This window comes from Poecilia reticulata, linkage group LG7 (assembly GCF_000633615.1).
Source record: "Poecilia reticulata strain Guanapo linkage group LG7, Guppy_female_1.0+MT, whole genome shotgun sequence".
Classification (NCBI taxonomy): Eukaryota; Metazoa; Chordata; class Actinopteri; order Cyprinodontiformes; family Poeciliidae; genus Poecilia; species Poecilia reticulata.
In genome coordinates, this window is record NC_024337.1 from 16946450 (window position 1) to 16964654 (window position 18205).

Below are 18205 nucleotides of genomic sequence, written 5' to 3' on the forward strand. Positions count from 1 at the left end.
ATTATCATGTTTAAAACATGGGAAACGGGGAACAAAAGATTTGGACCTTATTACAGAACTAAACTCTAAGCAGAATAATTCTTTAAAACCAGGTCAGGTTTCATAAACGGGGAGTTGACATTTTTTGTCTTATGACAACAGATTCGGAAGTAAGCAAGATAAAAACATATTTATTTTCTCATTAAAGACATCAAGGGAAAGTGACACTGGCTTGTGTAAATTAAAGTCCGTTTGTGTTCAGAAAAACGGTTTTCTACAAAAACGTATCCTGTAGTTTAGGAAAAGACAGTTTTACATCAGACCACAAGGGGGCAGCATGTCTCTGTGTCTATTTAGCTCAAATAATAAAAGRAATTTGTTTCTTTGTGTTTAATGTGTTTTTAATATTGTGCAAGAAAAAAAATTAAGTGGTTAAATAAAAAATGGCAAAAGTGAAATTTTTTTCATCATAATAGTCAAAATAGTCAATAGTAAAACCGATTACTAAAATAATTGTAAGTTACTGCCCTACAAACGTCCCTACTGGGAAACTTAATGGTGGCAGAAGAGTATTGCTTTATTTAGAGATATGTAAAAGAAAAAAAAATGCATATTATACCACTTTAAGCAAAAAAGAAACGTACAATATTCATTTATACAAACCGGATTCCAAAAAAGTTGGGACACTAAACAAAAAAAACTGAATGCAATTATGTGGAGATGGCAAATGTCAATATTTTATTCGTAATAGAACATAGATGGCAGATCAAAAGTTTAATCTGAGTAAATGTAACATTTTAAAGAAAAAATATGTTGATTCAAAATTTCACAGTGTCTACAAATCCCCAAAAAGTTGGGACAAGTAGCAATAAGTGGCTGGAAAAAGGAAATTGAACATATAACAAACAGCTGGAAGACCAATTAACACTCATTAGGTCAATTAGGACAACATGATTGGGTATAAAAAGAGCTTATTAGAGTGTCAGTCTCTCTGAAGCCAAGATGGAACGAGGATCACCAATTCCACCATTGTTGTGCAGAAAGATGGTGCCGCAATACCAGAATGGTATTACCCAGCGTAAAATAGCAAAGTCTTTTAAGTTATCATCAACCGTGCATTACATCATCAAAAGATTCCAAGAATCTGAAACAATTGCTGTGCGTAAGGGCCAAGGCCGTAAAACTCTACTGGATGCTTGTGATCTCCGGGGTCTTAAACGTCACTGCACCTCAAACAGGAATGCCACTGTCTAGGAAATAACAGCATGGGCTCAGGAATACTTCCAGAAAGCATCGTCAGTGAACACAATCCATCCGCCACTGCTAGCTGAAACTCTACAGTGCAAAGAGGAAGCCATTTCTAAGCTCCACAGGCTCAGCTGTTTGCACTGGGCCAGGAGTCATTTAAAATGTTGTGAGGCAAAATGGACGACTGTTCTGTGGTCAGATGAGTCTCGATTTGAAGTTCTTTATGAAACACTGGGACGCCATGTCATCCGGACCAGAGAGGACAAGGATTACCCAAGTTGTTATCAAAGCTCCGTGCATCACTGATGGTATGTGGTTGCATGAGTGCTGGTGGCCTGGGCAGCTTGCATGTCTGGAAAAGCTCCATTAATGCAGAGAACTATGTTCAGGCTCTAGAACAACATATCTAGACGTCATCTCTTTCAGGGAAGACCCTGCATTTTTCAACAACATGATGCCAGACCACATTCTGCAGCAATCACAACATCATGGCTACGTAGGAGAAGGATCCGGGTACTGAAATGTCCAGCCTGCAGTCCAGATCTTTCACCTATAGAGAACATTTGGCGCATCATAAAGAGGAAGGTGCCACAAAGAAGGCCCAACACGACTGAACAGTTAGAGGCGTGATGGGAGAGCAGTTCCATTTCTAAACCTGAGAAACTGGTCGTCTCTGTCCCCAGACATCTGTTGAGTGTTGGAAGAAGAAGGGGAGATGCTACACAGTGGTAAAAATGGTCTTGTCCCAACTTTTTTGGGATTTGTTGATGTCATGAAATTTTGAAACAACATATTTTTCCCTTAAAATGATACATTCTCTCAGTTTAAACTTTTGATCTGTGATTTGTGTTCTATTGTGAATAAAATATTAGATGTTGGCACCTCCACATCATTGCATTCAGTTTTTATTCACAATTTGTTTAGTGTCCCAACTTTGTTGGGACAAACAGTAACATGGAGTCAGGACAAGACATTGTTTCAGTCATCCAGGTCATATTTTATATGATAATACTGTAAAGAATGCATTTAATCTTTTATTGTATATATTTATATTATACTTTTTTATTATGCGATTGTCACTGTAATTTAATATTTATAAATGTTTGTTACATATTTAGGCCTGTAACGATATTATTGGACAATAAATTGTCCCAGAAGTTATGTGATAAACGATAATATTGTTTTGAGACCATTTTTGACTAATATAATGGTAATGGAAAGAACACATAATCAAAGATCAATAAACTTCAAACTCACATGATCACTTAACACAAATGACAGACATTTTAATTATCCAAAAGAAACAAACAAATCAAATCAAAAGGAACAAATAAAATGAATTATTAAGTTTCTAGAAACAAAATTGACATTCAGAAAAACAGCTAGTTGAGACAAAATCACCAGACTGAAGATTTTATTCCTCCAGTTTTTTTAGAAACAGAAAAAACAACAAATCATTCAAATGTAAAATATTGCGCTGATTTTAATTTATCATGTGACTAATTGATTTATATTGTGATATATGTGCACGTATGTTTTTCATGATGCATGTTCTTGTTAACACCGCTGACATCACTCATAGCGTCACTAACAATCAATATTTCAATTACATACTATGCATAATTTATTGATGATATATGTGTGCATGCATTTTAGTTATGAGTAAAATTATATGTCGTAATTCTATTATGGTATCGGTGGAAACAGTTATAATTAATTTGAGGTTGAAAAAGACTTTAAATGGGAGCAGAACTTCTCTTAAAATGAAAATATCAGTGTCTGTCTGTGAGACGTTCTGTAACCGACTGGCAGCTGAAACTGGAGTAAAAACGAACCTCAACAACGTATTGATTTAAGGAAGCTGAGTATAAATACACACCACAAATTCACAGCCACAGAGACCTTTGGGTGAGCTCTCAGTTGTGTTAGACCTAAACCAGACTATCTGAATCTGAATCTCCCATCACACCCACTCTGACCTTTATACAGATTTAGAGATTTATCATCTTGTGCATGACCCCCAACCAACCAAGATCAAATTCTTCCACTCGCTGCAGATCAAAAACAGCGAGTGGAAGTTGTGGGGAGCGAGCCGTGTGTAGATGGTGTCACCGTCCCGACCTCATTACGTCTGAACAGAAATGGTAAACACCTTGTCACTAGAAAGGGATTTTTTTTTCCATCACTGTCGACGTTTTGTTTTGTTTGGGTCTTGATTGGCCTGCAGGGGGCGTGAGTGGACGCCTTGTTGCCGATCAGACGCTCATTGCCAGACAAAATGAGGTAGTTGGTGTTGCTCTTATGATTTCAGTTATGCATTTCAGTTTCATTTTAAAATAAATCAGTTAAATATTTTAATATGTTTCTCCAATTTATTTTTTGGGGCGGGGGGGTTGTGCTGCGACTTTGCCGCTTAACTCAAATGAGGCTGGAAACCACAGAGCATGCAGGAAACCTAGCTGTGGTTTTGGACTCAGAACTTACATTTTTACCTCCACAATTCAATTTTAATACTAAATGAGCAAATTACAAAGTTGAACACCGATGCATTGTTCTGTTACTGCATGCATGCATCAATCGAGAAAAATACAGTTCATGCTTCTTTTTTTAATCCCCTATTTTCACATATTTAGGCTTAAAATCATGGACTCRCTTATTTTTTTTAGGGGTTAAACAATGACGTTCTAAAAAAAATTACCCAAATGTTACAAACAACCATAAACATATTTTCTTTGGTGTAAAATTGTTGTGTAGAACCTGCACCATCATGGGGAAGAGCGATGAATTAACAGTTTACCAGCTATTTACATCATCTGCGAGGCGACTGACACTGCAAAAACACAAAGTCTTACCAAGTATTTCTGGTCCAGTTTCTAGTGCAAATATCTCAGCAGGGTGTAAACTGACTTACAGATAACCTTTCAGCAGGATATAGGAGCTTATTTTAAGTCAATAAGTCCTTAATTTTGATGAAAAAGTTCTAGTTGCACTGGCAGATTATTTGACTTACAACAAGACATTTTTCCCATGTTACAAGTGGAATAATAGGCTAGTGGAACTAATATTTTTTATCAATATTAAGAAGTTGTTTCTTAGGTAGCTGAAAAGCTACCTGTAGGGTCAGTTTTGTTTTATTTCAAGTGTGCTACGATATTTTCACTATAAACAAGAACAAAAAATACTTGGTAAGATTTTGTGTTTTTGCAGTGTAAACCAGAAACTGACTGTTCAGAGTGCTGCATCCGAAACAAAAGGTTTAGTGGAAGAAAAAACTGCGTGCAACAGCGGTAGCTGTGAAGAAACTCTTAACACCAGATCCAAAAACAGACGAGTTGGAGGCATCTGCTGAAGCAGAGAAGGTGACTGCATGCTTTATCGTTATCGCATTAATTCATATAAAATTAGCCTTAACCCACTATTACGCACATACTTTTAACAGTGCATGGACATGCAGTATGTTTCAGTCGTCTTACATTTCTGTATTACATGACTTCGAGGAAACACAGTGGATCAATAGCAGCACAGGGTTTCCTACACTGCAAAATAAAAACCGCCACATCTTCTGAATGTTATTGTTTAGTAAACGTTAAAACTGTAAAGCATATAACACATATATCTGCGCACATATAAGCGCAGATAGGCCATTGCTTGTACTTTGAGAACAACAAGCAACAGTTTGGTATTTAATAGTTACATTTACTCGAGTAACTTTTGTGAAAACATTCATTTTTAAGAGTATTTTTACTACAATGTACTTTTTACTTTTTATTTGAGTAACTTATGAAATATTGCTACAGTTGAGTTAGATTTCTGGATACTCTTCCCCTTGTTATTAACTTCAGTGAATGAATAACAAGTTTGTTCACCAGCAGTAGTTTTTGTTAAAGCTTCATTATATTGAAAGAAATTGACTCGAAAAAACTTTAGTGGTGTCTGGTTTTGTTATTTATGTGAATTATTTTCATTTTGGTCTTTTAATATACCCAAATTTACACATTACTTTTATCTTTTGGTCCGTCTGCTTATTCTTTTTTGAAATATTAAATGCTTGTTTTGAACAGTTACTCTAGCTGCCTTTTCACCCAATACTTTTTTACTCTTAGTATTTTCTGGCTACTTTTTAGTTTTACTTGAGTAAAAATATGTTAAAGTAGTGCTACTCTTACTTGAGTATAATTTTTGGATAATCTATTAGCCTCTGATAACAAGGCATTTAGGGCTGACGTCTTATAACATACATTTTTTCTGATAAACTTAAGAATTAACAGAAATATACAACAAAGGGTGTAAAGTAGGAGTTTCACTTTCTGAATTACCACTTTGGTTATATTCTAAACCATTTCGATGCACAAAACATGTGTGTTTTTACAGTGTTCCGGTCCAAGTCAGGCTAATTTATTATGTACGGGAAATAACCTGAAGAAGTGGTACAGGTTGTTCGGTTGGTTCGGGGCTTTGCGTCACCTGCCCGAGGCCACGCCCACCCCGGTTGCTCTAAATACAAAAAACCCCTGAGACAGGAAGACCTGTCAATGTGAGAGGCTCCGCAAAAAACTTACTACTTGCATGTTACCACAGGCAGGGGCAGAGCGGGATTTAAACGCGGCGCATTCCCGACACATTTCCCAACTCCGGTCAGGGCGCCTCACCTCAGCCCTGCGCGCTCCTGCAGTCCGGCGGGTGTTGACATCCATGGAAGTGGCCGGCTTGTACGAGGAGGGCGGCTTCGCGATCCACGGCAGAGACGGCATCATCGCTCCCATCGGCGGCGGCRCGTACTGGAGGCTCGGCGACTCGATGACGGAGCTGGGCGTGGAGGAGCGGGAGAGAGCCATCGACTTCAGCGCGTACCTGGACTCAGCCCTGCACTGCCCGCMGCAGCAGCCGCAGCCGGGCGACGCTTTCTCAGACTTCCTCGGGGAGAGCAAGATCAAAAGAGTCACGGCTCTGCAAAACTACAAGAACTACTCTCTGCTGAACGAGCTGGAGGCGAGTCAGTGCGAGAACCTGCGGGAGTCGTACGGACTGAACTACGCGGAGCTGCAGGAGACCCGGGTGGACAGCGTGTTGAGTCCGGAGTTGAGCCGCTACCGAGCCGCCGCCGCTGCTCCCGCGGACCGAGAAGACAGCCAGGAAGACGCGAAAATGGAAAACGGCTCGTCTGGCTTCGACATGAGGTCCTACCTGCACTACCAGTCCACGAGTGGGAGTCTGGGGAACATTTCCACCGCGTCGTCGAACTGCTCCAGCCCGCCCGGCACACCTGCGCCGTCAGGTAACGGCAGGTCGCCGTCGCACGGCGGCAAGTCGTCCAGCGGGAAGTCGAAGAAGCGCCTGGACAAGGACAGCGAGGAGTACCGGCTGAGGCGGGAGAGGAACAACCTCGCCGTGAGGAAGAGCAGGGACAAAGCCAAGATGCGCAACTTGGAGACGCAGCAGAAAGTGCTGGAGCTGGCGGTGGAGAACGACCGTCTACAGAAGCGAGTGGAGCAGCTGTCCAGAGAGCTGGCCACCCTGCGCAACCTGCTGTCCGCCACCGGACAGTGCTGAGCCGCTCACCTGGTGGACTTTACAGAAATACAGGGTACTACTACACCCACTGGTTTACAAGGACGCTTTGAATGAGACTGAACAGAGTGGGCGCATGGGGTGGCCATCCACGACTCTTCCTAAACATGTCACCTTAGCTTTATTCTCAGATGTAATTTTTTTTTTTTGGTGTATGCAGTATTTCTGTGCAGGTTTTACATCCATTCCTGGTGAATTTCTACATTTTGTGTACACTGTGTCTGCAGCAATGGCTGTCAGGGGAAGAGTTGTGCTGCAGTGAAATGATGCAACTCTTTGTAATAGTATTGGCAATGAATGAAATAAGTATAATTATTTAATATTAAAAGGTGAAATGCTTTAATTGTACTTGATATTTTATTGAATTAAACAGATTTATACTTTGTTTAAAGATTTTCACTCATTTTTCTTTATTATTATCATTTTTTCTTTGCACAACGCTTTATATGCTTGCCTAATTTTCATCATGGACTGTGTAATAGCACGTTCCAGGTTACAACATATTGCAGGGACACAAGCAGCTCAACCGCAAGAAAAATGTGCAATTTTAAAATTCTGTTTATTTACATAGAGACGATTCACAAAGAAATRAAATGCCAGATCCAGGTCATTTCCAACCGGATATAAATGAATAATAAATGTAGATTTAGCGGCACATTGCACAGAATAAGAGAGTTTATTTCAGGTTGCAACGTAGAGAACCGCTTTTGCAGCAATCTATGTGCAACATAAAAACAAAAAATTCACACATTAGTAATAAATAAATGCGTTTCATTCTGCATTATGCACATGTGTTTTATGTGCATAATACAGTTAGAACAATCTATTTGCATGAGAAAAAAAAAACTCCTTAACTGCCAAGTTTCTGTTTGACTTAATGATTTGACATAAAGTGCACTGATCCCAAAATAAATTCAGCCAATTTATACTGAAATGATACTGCTGAGAGCAGCAAAAAGCAAACAAAAAAAAAAAGACTCGGTCACTGCACGCAGCACAGAAATGGTCGTTTTATCTTTAGCACACGGCTCTGTCAATAGTCTGCTGGGTCCACTGGCCTAGAGAGGGGTTCAAGGTCGCGTGGAAATTAATCAGCAACTAACCCGATCGCACTACCTGCTGAGGTCACACCTGAACAGTCGACAGGCGAGACRCTGAGAGTTTTAAAGCAGGAGAGAAGGCAGCAGATAAGCTGACAAAGTAGCTTCATGGTGGAATTTACCAAGCTCCTCAGCCTGAGTTTTACTCTGAATCATATCTAAAAGCAAGCAAAACCCCAGATAAAGACGAGGAGTGTGACGTGATTTGGACAAGCCACTGTGGGGAGTGAAAATTTACTACAGTTGCAGTGAAAAGTCGTGTCAGAAAAGCAGCGTTCTGCTGTTTGTGCAGTGGGAGATTACACTTTGGATGTTTCAACACAGTCAATGATGATCTGGTTAGCTTTTATGAGTTGTGCAATGTCCTCCCTTTTCCAACACATCACCACTAGAAGAATGCTACACCCACATTTAAAAAACACATTGTTATCCTGCTCAACAATAGCTGCAAGAAGCTGTGGTTTGGCTCCAGGCCCGTCATGAAACGAAACAAGACGAATGACATGTAGCATTAAAACCCCTCTTTAAAGTCAGATTTCTGCCTCTCCAAGTTCTCCTCGACGCAGTCTGGAGGTTCTTGGAAACATTCTGCACATTCTTTCTTCGATGACCCCCCCCCCAACGCAGCCACAAGCCATCCCAGTCCCCCCCCCCCAAACCTCCTCAGGCTCACAAGCCGAAGGGGGAAATTCCCACACAGGATGACCTCTCTTCTTCACAGTTCAGTCCGTCCCTCTTTCCTCGTTTTACCGTCAATGGGCAGTGCCTGTCTGTAAAAAAAGAAAAGAAAAAAAAAACTTCTTGTTGCATCACATCCCCTCCAAACTGGTCTGCTGCTAAAAGCGCCTCTGTTAAACCAGTACAAAAACACACAAACACACACCTGTCATCCAATTGTCTGGTCGTCTCTGTGCCAGTTGTGAAATGGAGGAGATTTTTTCCTCCTATGAGTCACAGCATCATGTAATAAGATGTTCCTCAAAACCCCTTGGTGTGCTGTGCTGATTTAGGAACACATTGTTCAAGCCGATGATATAAAACCCCAACTAGATTTATTGTTATCATTAAGCAATAAAACATCCACTATTAACGCCTTCCAGCTACACAAAGATGAACACTCGGATGGCTTTAGAAAGCTGATCAAACGAGAAAATTCACACTGACTGGTCCGCTTTAATCAAACTGGTTGTTTTCCTAGAATGAGTAATTGAGCTCTGCCAGGCAAAAGCGCAAACTGCAAAATACAAACTCTGGTTTGACTACAAACCAAAAATGCTAACTCTGGCCCACAAGCCTAGCCCTCAGCTTGGCTTCATGTGAACACCAACCCGACCAGAAATCCCTCCAAAAGCAGAAAGTGGACTGTAGTGCACGGCATTCTGGGTAAATACAACCAAAACAAACACGCTAGTTTAACGCTAGTGGGAGAAACCATAAACATAATATAAGAGTTGACCCCGCATTGGCTGCTCCGGCGCAGGAAATACGGTGGCTGTCTTGGAGCAAAAAAGCGTGTTATGATCGATTAAATGCGCTGATACGTCATTGTGCCTGCTAAACACATCAGCTGAGTGGAGTGGTGGACCGCTCCAAGATGGCCGCCCTAAATCTCGTCAGCTACAATAGATGAGAGCGGTCCATCAGGCGTCTATCCTTATATTATGTCTATGGGAGAAACGGCTTGTTGTTGTTCACCAGACATTTGCTCCATTGCTGTTTACATTTTGCGAAGAAGGAAGTTGCGCTCATAATTTTGGTTCCCAATCGAACCTAGTCTTCCAGACTATCAGGTGTGAAAAGATGTTTTAAAGCGGATAATAACAAAAAAAATCAAGCAAAAATAAGCCAAGAAACAAATGACTCATGCTTTTGTTTAACGAGATTAGCTCCAAGATTATAAATATATAAAACCCCTAAAAGAAACTACAGAAGTGCTTCTATGATGAAGAGATAATTTTATCTATATTGTACAAACGACATATCATCTGTTTGTCCTCATCAGCTGTATTTATTTTAATTTAAAATGTGAATACACCGGTAAAATATGCTGTTTCTGCATAATGTTTTTGTTAAGCTGAAGGAAATGCAGCAAAATCAAACGGATTCATGAGCACGAACGTTTCTGCACAGAATTAGTCTTTCAGATGACGTCAGGATCTTGTTTTTGCGAATCATCAACACCTACTTATCCTTCACCATCTAACTACATCACTCCTCACATATGCATTTCATAACATCAAAATCTGAATACGTATGAAAACAAAAACAAGAGGCACACTTTTCTCCTGCCAAAGAGATTTTTATTTGAAAAGAAAATTTTAGATAAGTTACGTTTTTGTCCTTCGAGAACTGAGTTTGTCATTTTAGTCGTAGTTTTAGTCGTTTTTAACGATGGACTTTCATGCTCTTTTACTTTTTTTAACTTTATTTTTACAAATTTGTTTCAGATGAAATAAAACAAAAAATGTGCAAATTGAACGCTGAATTTAGTGAAGGTAACTGTAGGCTAAATTAAAATGTCTTTTACTTTTATAACGGCACTTGTGCATGTAAAACGGACAAGCTAATCTAAGTTTCTAGTTGGATCCTGAATTCCCGTTTTGTTTTGGTTTTTGCTCACCTCTTCTTTCCATTTGGTATTTTTGAGTCCAAATTATTTTTACAAATAGTTTTCTCTTCCTCTGTAGCATATAAACAATGAGAAAACATTGTCTAAACCTGTATACTAAGTGTTTTAACTTGGGCATAAAAATTGACATCAAAAAATCACAGAGAAATTAAAATATCTGGGTCTGGAGTGTTAATAAAACTTGTATGAAGTAACCCATGTTCTATCTTTTAGGAAGCGTTGCACACACGACTGTTTGGAGCGTTGCTGCACAGATATAACTTGTTACACCAACTGGTCGGTTGCCACATTGGATTTGTTGACATACGGAGAAATAGAATAACACCCTGAACTGTGTAGTAATACGGGCCTCCAATTGAGCCGCCTGCAGTGTTTCTGCATTTTGTGATTTATTGCCTCATGTCGAAGGAAAACGTTTAAGCCAAACTCCTCTTTCTGAACTGTTTCATAATCTTGTAATTATTAGTCTAGAGCCAGTTGTCTCCTTCAAAACTCTTCAAATAAAATCACCTAGATAATGCAGCATCATAGCGTCTGCTTTGCTGACTTCATTGTCTTAGATTCCTGTTTTCAGTCTCAAATATTGAGTTTTAGACATTTCAATAAATCAATCACGTTTATTTGTGTGGCACTTTGAATCAGCAAGGCAGTTCAAAGTGCTTTACATCACAAAAACAAAAACATAAAGTCATAAAAGACGCCATACAGTCAGCAATTGAAAAAAACAAATAATAAACATCATGTGGATCAGTGCCGTTGTCAAAACCATCAATACATTAAGAACTTATTGCATTGTATACATAATGTATATAACAGCAAATACCATATTACATATTAGAAACTAATATCAACCCAATTGTGCTTACTGGACAGATGCATATTTGTTAACATATTGGTAAATATCTACAGATGTTAAAAACTAATATATATTTTGCATCCTTTAAAAAGTTAGCATTGTTGAAACTGACGCATGCAACTTCTTAGAAACGGGCAAATGTTGACGTTTAATGCCAGGAAAAAGTTTAAATCTTTCTTTCTGTCTTGTGTGGCCTTAAAAACAAATCTTTATATCTATAATGCGTGTATATTGTGTACGATTTTTCTTAATGCTGTGTGGATGTGAATTAATGTGTGAGTAACAGACAATCTTAATTTCCCTATGGGATTAATAAAGTTTTACCTTACCTATATTTGAGATCTGACGCGTTACAAAAGCCAAATATTTCTCTTTTCTTAAGTCAGTCTGTTTCTTAATTCCTACATTTTTGAAAATCAAACTTGAAAAATCAGTTAAAATCGACTCAGATATGCAATCATTAACTCTGAGTAAGTGTGTGTGTGTGTGTGTGTGTGTGTGTGTGTGTGTGTGTGTGTGTGTGTGTGTGTGTGTGTGTGTGTGTGATTAGAAAGTAACCTGTAGTGTCATATTTTCCATTCATATCTATTTTTATAGCTCCTGCAGATATGAATTAGCTTATGCTGTAATCTAGTGCTGCACATCAGATGGTGACATTTATGTTTGCGCTCTGCATTGCCCCTTTAAAATACATTTTTTATTATTATTTATTGTAATTCAGCATTATTATAATTATAAAACTCCACATATTTTGAGTCGGTTTCAGATTTGCTGGGTGGCAGTCAGTCGGTTTAAGCACATCTAACATCTTAGAAGGATTTTCTTTTGCAATGTAAATTTATTTTTCGCTCGGTTGTTTCAAAACCTGAGCATCAGTTGGAAGAAGGTTATCGCTGAGATGCCTCCTTATCTCCAGCTAAACAGACACTTTTGTCTTTACTCTGCAAAAAAAACCAAAACCTCAACAGGCATAGTTGGTCTAGTTTCTAGTGCAAATATCTTAGTACATTTGAAATAAGACAAAACTGTCTTAATCTTTCAGCACAACAAAGGAGGTTGTTTTAAGTCATTAAAAGTTAAAAAGTTCTGGTTCCACTGGCAGATTATTTCACTTACAGGAACTGAACACAAACATTGAATAAAGTAACGGTTGTCCTGTAGGCCTTCTGTCCCTGGTTACACTAATAGGAAAGATAAAAATATGAAATTACAACATTTACAATTGCAATAATTTTTTATTTACTAATAAAGAAATTAGAAATGACAAAGTATTTTCAAACATTTGCCTTTATTTCAATCTGTGAGTATTCGGGCCAGGCTATGAGAATTATCGTTTAGTTACAAAAATATAGCCATGACTTTAGCAGAATAAAGACTTAAATATTACAATTACAAGAAAAGAAAGTTTTAATGAGGAAAAGAGCTTGGATGATGTTTATTTTTCTGAGTTTTCATAAAATTACTGCTTTTCTCCTAAAATTACGACTTTATTCTCATGTTACTTTGACCAACCAAACCAACTTCATTTATAATTACTTTTAAAATAGCAAAACTGACCAAAGTGCTGAGCAGACATCATATAAAGACATCAAAATAAAACAATCACATAAAAGACGTAATGCACACCTTGACAAAACAAAAAAAAAAAAAAAAAACGTTTCTCATGCTGGGTCAAAACCCAGTGACTATATTACTGTAACATTATTACACACAAAAATACTTAGTCTGAGTGTTTATACTTAATCATAGTTTACTTTAATTCAAAGTGTAAATAAATAGAAGGTGTAAAAAAAAAAACGCTTGTCAAACAAGATGGCCGCCCTGGACTTACTGACATCACTCAGAAGAAGTTGGGGGAAAAAATCCAGATTTTCCACAAATTAAATCTTCAAAAACCAAAACTTTGAAAAATCAATCAAATCAATTTACCGCCAGTCCTTCCAGAAACTATAAGTTTCATTGTATTTATATCGATAACAGCAGGATGACAAGTCAGTGTAACGTCTCTCTGCCGGCCTGCTTTCCGTATCCATGGTAACCAGCGGCAGAAGTCTCCGCTTTCTCTACCCGTTCTTTGGGCTTGTGACCCAAATTGGTGCCACAGCACCCAGGATGTCACGCAGCGGACCCCGGTGTTTTTGTTGCTGACATGGAGAGATGTCAACCACCAGCTGTTTCTACGGCAACGGCCCAAAATAAAAAAACAAGGCAGCCTGGTGCCCCGTGGGTGTAAATGCGACGCGCGCACGTGGCGCTGCAAATAATCCGTCCTGTTATCCAGGGGATGATCTTCGCCATTTAGGCGGTGTTGAAACCGTCTGGACGCTAACCCCGGCTTCCAGCTCACTTCCCTGCAGAGGCTGGAGGTTTCCCACAGGCTCAGCCTCGAATTTAACCAAAACAGCATCCGAACGTCTGACTCCTTCTGCCTGTTATAAACCCATCTGGAAAAAAAGAGGGAAAATCATTACAAACTTAGAGCCTGATCATAAAAAAAAAATACTTTTTCTGCTGTGGAGGTTTTTCAACTCAATCTAAGCAACTTTCAGGTAGTTCCTCAATATTCAAGATTAAAACGGAGATCCAGTGACTCCGCGTTCTCTCTTAACAAAATGTTTTTATGTCTGATGGTTGCATATTGCATGCATCTTAAAAACGAAAGAACAAAGAGCAGAATACTGTTATGCTTTTTTTATTTGGAACAAATGGAAAAAATGCAGAAAAATAAGCACATTTTTAAGATATTCCTAGTCAGTTGGACATTTCCTCCACTCAGACAACACTATTTTTATGTCATCTCCTTATATATTTTATGTCCTTAATGTACAATACAATATTCTATTTTTTTGTCTTGTTTTTATATATATTTTTAATTCTTTTTTAATCCTACACGCCTCGATATTTTTATTCTATTCTCCGTGTATTTTACAGAATATCAGGTACTGATGAAAAACACAATCCCTATTGTACTTGTATTGTTTTTTCAAATTTCACATATGTTGTAATGCATGTTTTTAATTATTATTTAGAATAAAATGTACCCTTTACTGACAACATATGTTGTAAACTGGCGCTTTATAAATAAACTGAATTGAATTTTTGCCTCTGAATTTGAACATTTCTGTGCAGCAGCAGCAGAATCACAGAAAATAGACTCACACAGAGATAAAATACAAAATATATGTAAAAAAAAAAACAGAATACAGAATAAAAATATTGTACATAACTGCAAAAATTAATCACAAATACCTTTTAGTTAAAAAAAATCACTCTGGTCCAAATAAATGTGAAGCTGAGTTGGTTAAATAAGAAATAGACAAAATGTGAATTGAGCTTTAATAGACAGACTATTTGCAGTTACAGACAATAAAAACTCCAACAGTGAAGTTGTACAAATGGATGTTAATTTAGCAAATAATTAGAAAGATAAATTGTTTGTTTTTTTGAAGCTTCTCCAGAAACACTGAAAAAACACAAAATCTCTTTTTGCTCCAGTTTCAAGTGCAAATAATAGAATAAAAAACTGATTTAAAAGTAACTTTTCAGCAACATACGTTGTTTTAAGTCAATAACTACTTAATATTGATGGGAAAAAATACTACGTTCACTTATAACAATGGGAAAAATACACATTTTTAAATGTTTTTTTTATTAATAATATTAAGGAATTATTGACTTAAAACAAGCTCCGATATGTTGCTGAAAGTCACTTCCAAGTTAGTTTTATTTTATTTCTAATTTACTAAAGAATTTTCAGTGGAAACTGGACCAGAAATACCTGGTGAGATTTTGTGCTTTTTGCATTGCAGTGACTGAAAGTTGCCAAACTCGACCCTCAATCCAGAGGCCATTTTGTGCCACTTTGCCCCAGATTTGCCCCATATCCTCCATTCAAGGAAAAGCCCGCCGGACATCCGGACCATTGGCTCTGACGGGAAGCCGGGCGGCCGAGATACCGTAAGACGACCAGAACATGATCTGCCTTAAAGTGAACCAGAATTTCAACATCTTGGTTCACTTCTGCTATTTCGCCGTAGATGACTGTGAAAAAACAACGCTGACGTGCGGAAGCGACTTGTGGTCACTACACAGCAAGTATCACTGGCCAGATGTTGTGAAACGCCACGCCATCTCTTTGCACAACGAGCGCTGCCTTAATTATGGGAGGAATATTTGTCCCCGAGCGAAAGGCTGATGCAGAGCAGTAAAACTTTCAAGTGAATATGTGGTTTACACCTGATAAAACTTCACAAAATGTTCCTATTAATCTCAGTTTGAGTCAGTGCGGTGGTGTTTCTTAGCTCCGTTTTGTGCCAAAACAATGAAAAGTTTTATGTAGCTTAGAAAAGGTCAACTTCATGATCAGCAGAAAGGTTTTTTTCATGTTTTTCTGATCAAACACGTCATGTTTACAACGCAAAAACACAAAACCTAACCAAGTATTTTTGGTTTTGTTTCTAGTGCAAATGTCTTAGTACACAAAACTAACTTACAAGTAACCTTTCAGCAAGATGTAACGGCTTGTTTTAAATGAGTAGATCCTTAATATTGAAGAGAAAGTACCAGTTCCATCGACAGATTATTTCACTTAAAACAAGACGAGCCTATTTTGTTTTAAGTGAAATTATCTAACAGTGGAACTGGTACTTTTTCATCAATATTAAGGAATTATTTACTCTAAAAAAGCTGCTATCTGTTGCCGAAAGGTTACTTGTTTCTTAGTTTCATCTTATTTCAAGTGTGTTAAGATATTTGCACTAGAAACAAGACCAAAAATGATGCAAATAAAAGCAAGCAGAGGTAGAGGAGTGTAGTATAAGAGCATTACTTTAGGTCTTGTTTTCTAATTTCTTTGCAGGTTTATTTTGTAAACCGAAAAATAATCTAAATATTTAATGAGTTTTAAGGTACTTTAGTTGCCAAATACATTAAATTTGGGTGAGGAGTCAATGTTTACAGTGTTAACGTCCGTCTGGGTGTTGACTTCTAGGTAAATTCTGCCTGATGGTGACTCATTCTCATCTTATTAGTCCTTACACCTGATCACAACGTTCTGTCTTTTAATTTCTTCTTGCTTTTTGAGTCCTCACCTCTTGATGTGGGTAAAACCTGGGAAGTTTCTTTGACGGGTTAAAATGTTCAGTGTTCTGGTCTTTGAGGCACCTTGTTATCCCTTTTGTCTTCTGGGCTCGGTCATGATGGAAAATCAAACGTTAGTCACCAAATTGTGTCGTTATTGGAGGGGTTTTTTTTGCAGCAGTGGTAGAGCTGTGAGAAAGAAGCCGCCCCACATTTGAACTGTTTGTGCAACGCCTGATTCATGGYGGCTCTCACTGCTTATGTCCTAAATAATTAAAAAATATATTAGAGGAAATCCTTTGCTGTACATCCTTGTACTTCCTGCAGAATTTCAGTGTTGCTTTGATGCTTTTCCTTGAAGACACTTTTCGTACTGAAGTGTGTTCAGGAGTTGATGGCCATCGTTGGACACCATTGGTCACTTCTTACTCTGGTATTTTAAAGATCTGGGATCAATCAAGTGTATTTGTATAGCGCATTTCAGCAACAAGGCCGTTCAAAGTGCTTTACGTCATAAAAAAAGAAATAAGGTTGCAGAACATTGGAACAATTGTCAGGAGCCGTTATTGTTCCAATCAAAATGTTGATCAATGTTTCATTGATTATCTAAACCGGTGGGTTTTAGGTCTAGTTTTAAAGGCAGTCAGTGTTTTGGCTGTTTTGCAGTTTTCTAGGAGTTTGTTCCAGATTTATGGTGCATAGAAGCTGAATGCTGCTTCTCCATTCGGTTTTCCTTTTCAAACATTCCTTTTCGGGGGCATTGACACTGGCAGCTGCACGTCTTTTCTTTTGAGGAAACCATTAACAATTCAAGAAGACAATTTCACAAACAATCATCCGTCCATCACGTATAAAATCAGTCTGAAAAATGGATGGAGTGACTTAACAAATTTACCTGCTGATTAAAGGGAAGCATGATTAAAATCATATGCAATCATGCTGAGTGCAGGTGAGAACAAAGTTAACCGAGAGGCTGTCGACCAGTGGAGGAAAGAGGCAAAATAAGACAAAATGGAGAAACGGCATTCAGTTTTTATTCTCCTCTAATCTGGAGCAAACGTCCTAAAAACTGCAGAACTGTTGAAACACATATTACAAGGATAAAGTCATAATATTTAGAGAATAAAGTAAAAATAATGACAAATAAGTCATATTTTGAGAATAAAGTAATAGGATTACGGGCTGCACAGTGGCGCAGTTGGTAGAGCTGCCGCCTTGCAGCAAGAAGGTTCTGGGTTCGATTCCAGGCCCCGGTCTTTCTGCATGGAGTTTGCATGTTCTCCCTGTGCATGCGTGGGTTTTCTCTGGGTACTCCGGTTTCCTCCCACAGTCCAAAAACATGACTGTCAGGTTAATTGGCTTCTCCAAATTGTCCCTAAGTGTGAGTGTGTGTGTGCATGGTTTTTTGTTCTGTGTTGCCCTGTGACAGACTGGCGACCTGTCCAGGGTGACCCCACCTCTCGCCCAGAACGTTAGCTGGAGATGGGCACCAGCAACCCTCCCGACCAGTGGCGCAAAAAGTGGGAATGCAGGGTATGCAACACATAGGGGCGCAGCACTAGAGGGGGCGCCAAAACGTCTGGAGGAGGCGGCGTGCCGATGATGTTTTCCCATACTCTTCAGCGCGCCTTATGCTCCTTCACCTCGCGCACATAACGAGGTAAATGTAGTGAGTTTTACCCTTCACGTATCATCGCTTCGGGGTGGGGGGAGTGAGCGTTGCTCCTTCACCCTGACGTTCCTTCC

The 18205-nt window shown here is 38.6% G+C and overlaps 2 protein-coding genes across 2 annotated transcripts in view; both read left to right on the forward strand.

The window, feature by feature from the left end:
• Positions 1–18205, forward strand: part of klhl12 (kelch-like family member 12) — a 65241-nt gene that overhangs the window by 5681 nt on the left and 41355 nt on the right. The window lies entirely within an intron of this gene.
• On the forward strand, positions 5744–7186 carry cebpb (CCAAT enhancer binding protein beta). Its single transcript, XM_008414417.2, has one exon. It carries the CDS (start codon positions 5794–5796, stop codon positions 6775–6777), a length of 984 nt encoding a protein of 327 aa, XP_008412639.1. The 5' UTR covers positions 5744–5793; the 3' UTR covers positions 6778–7186.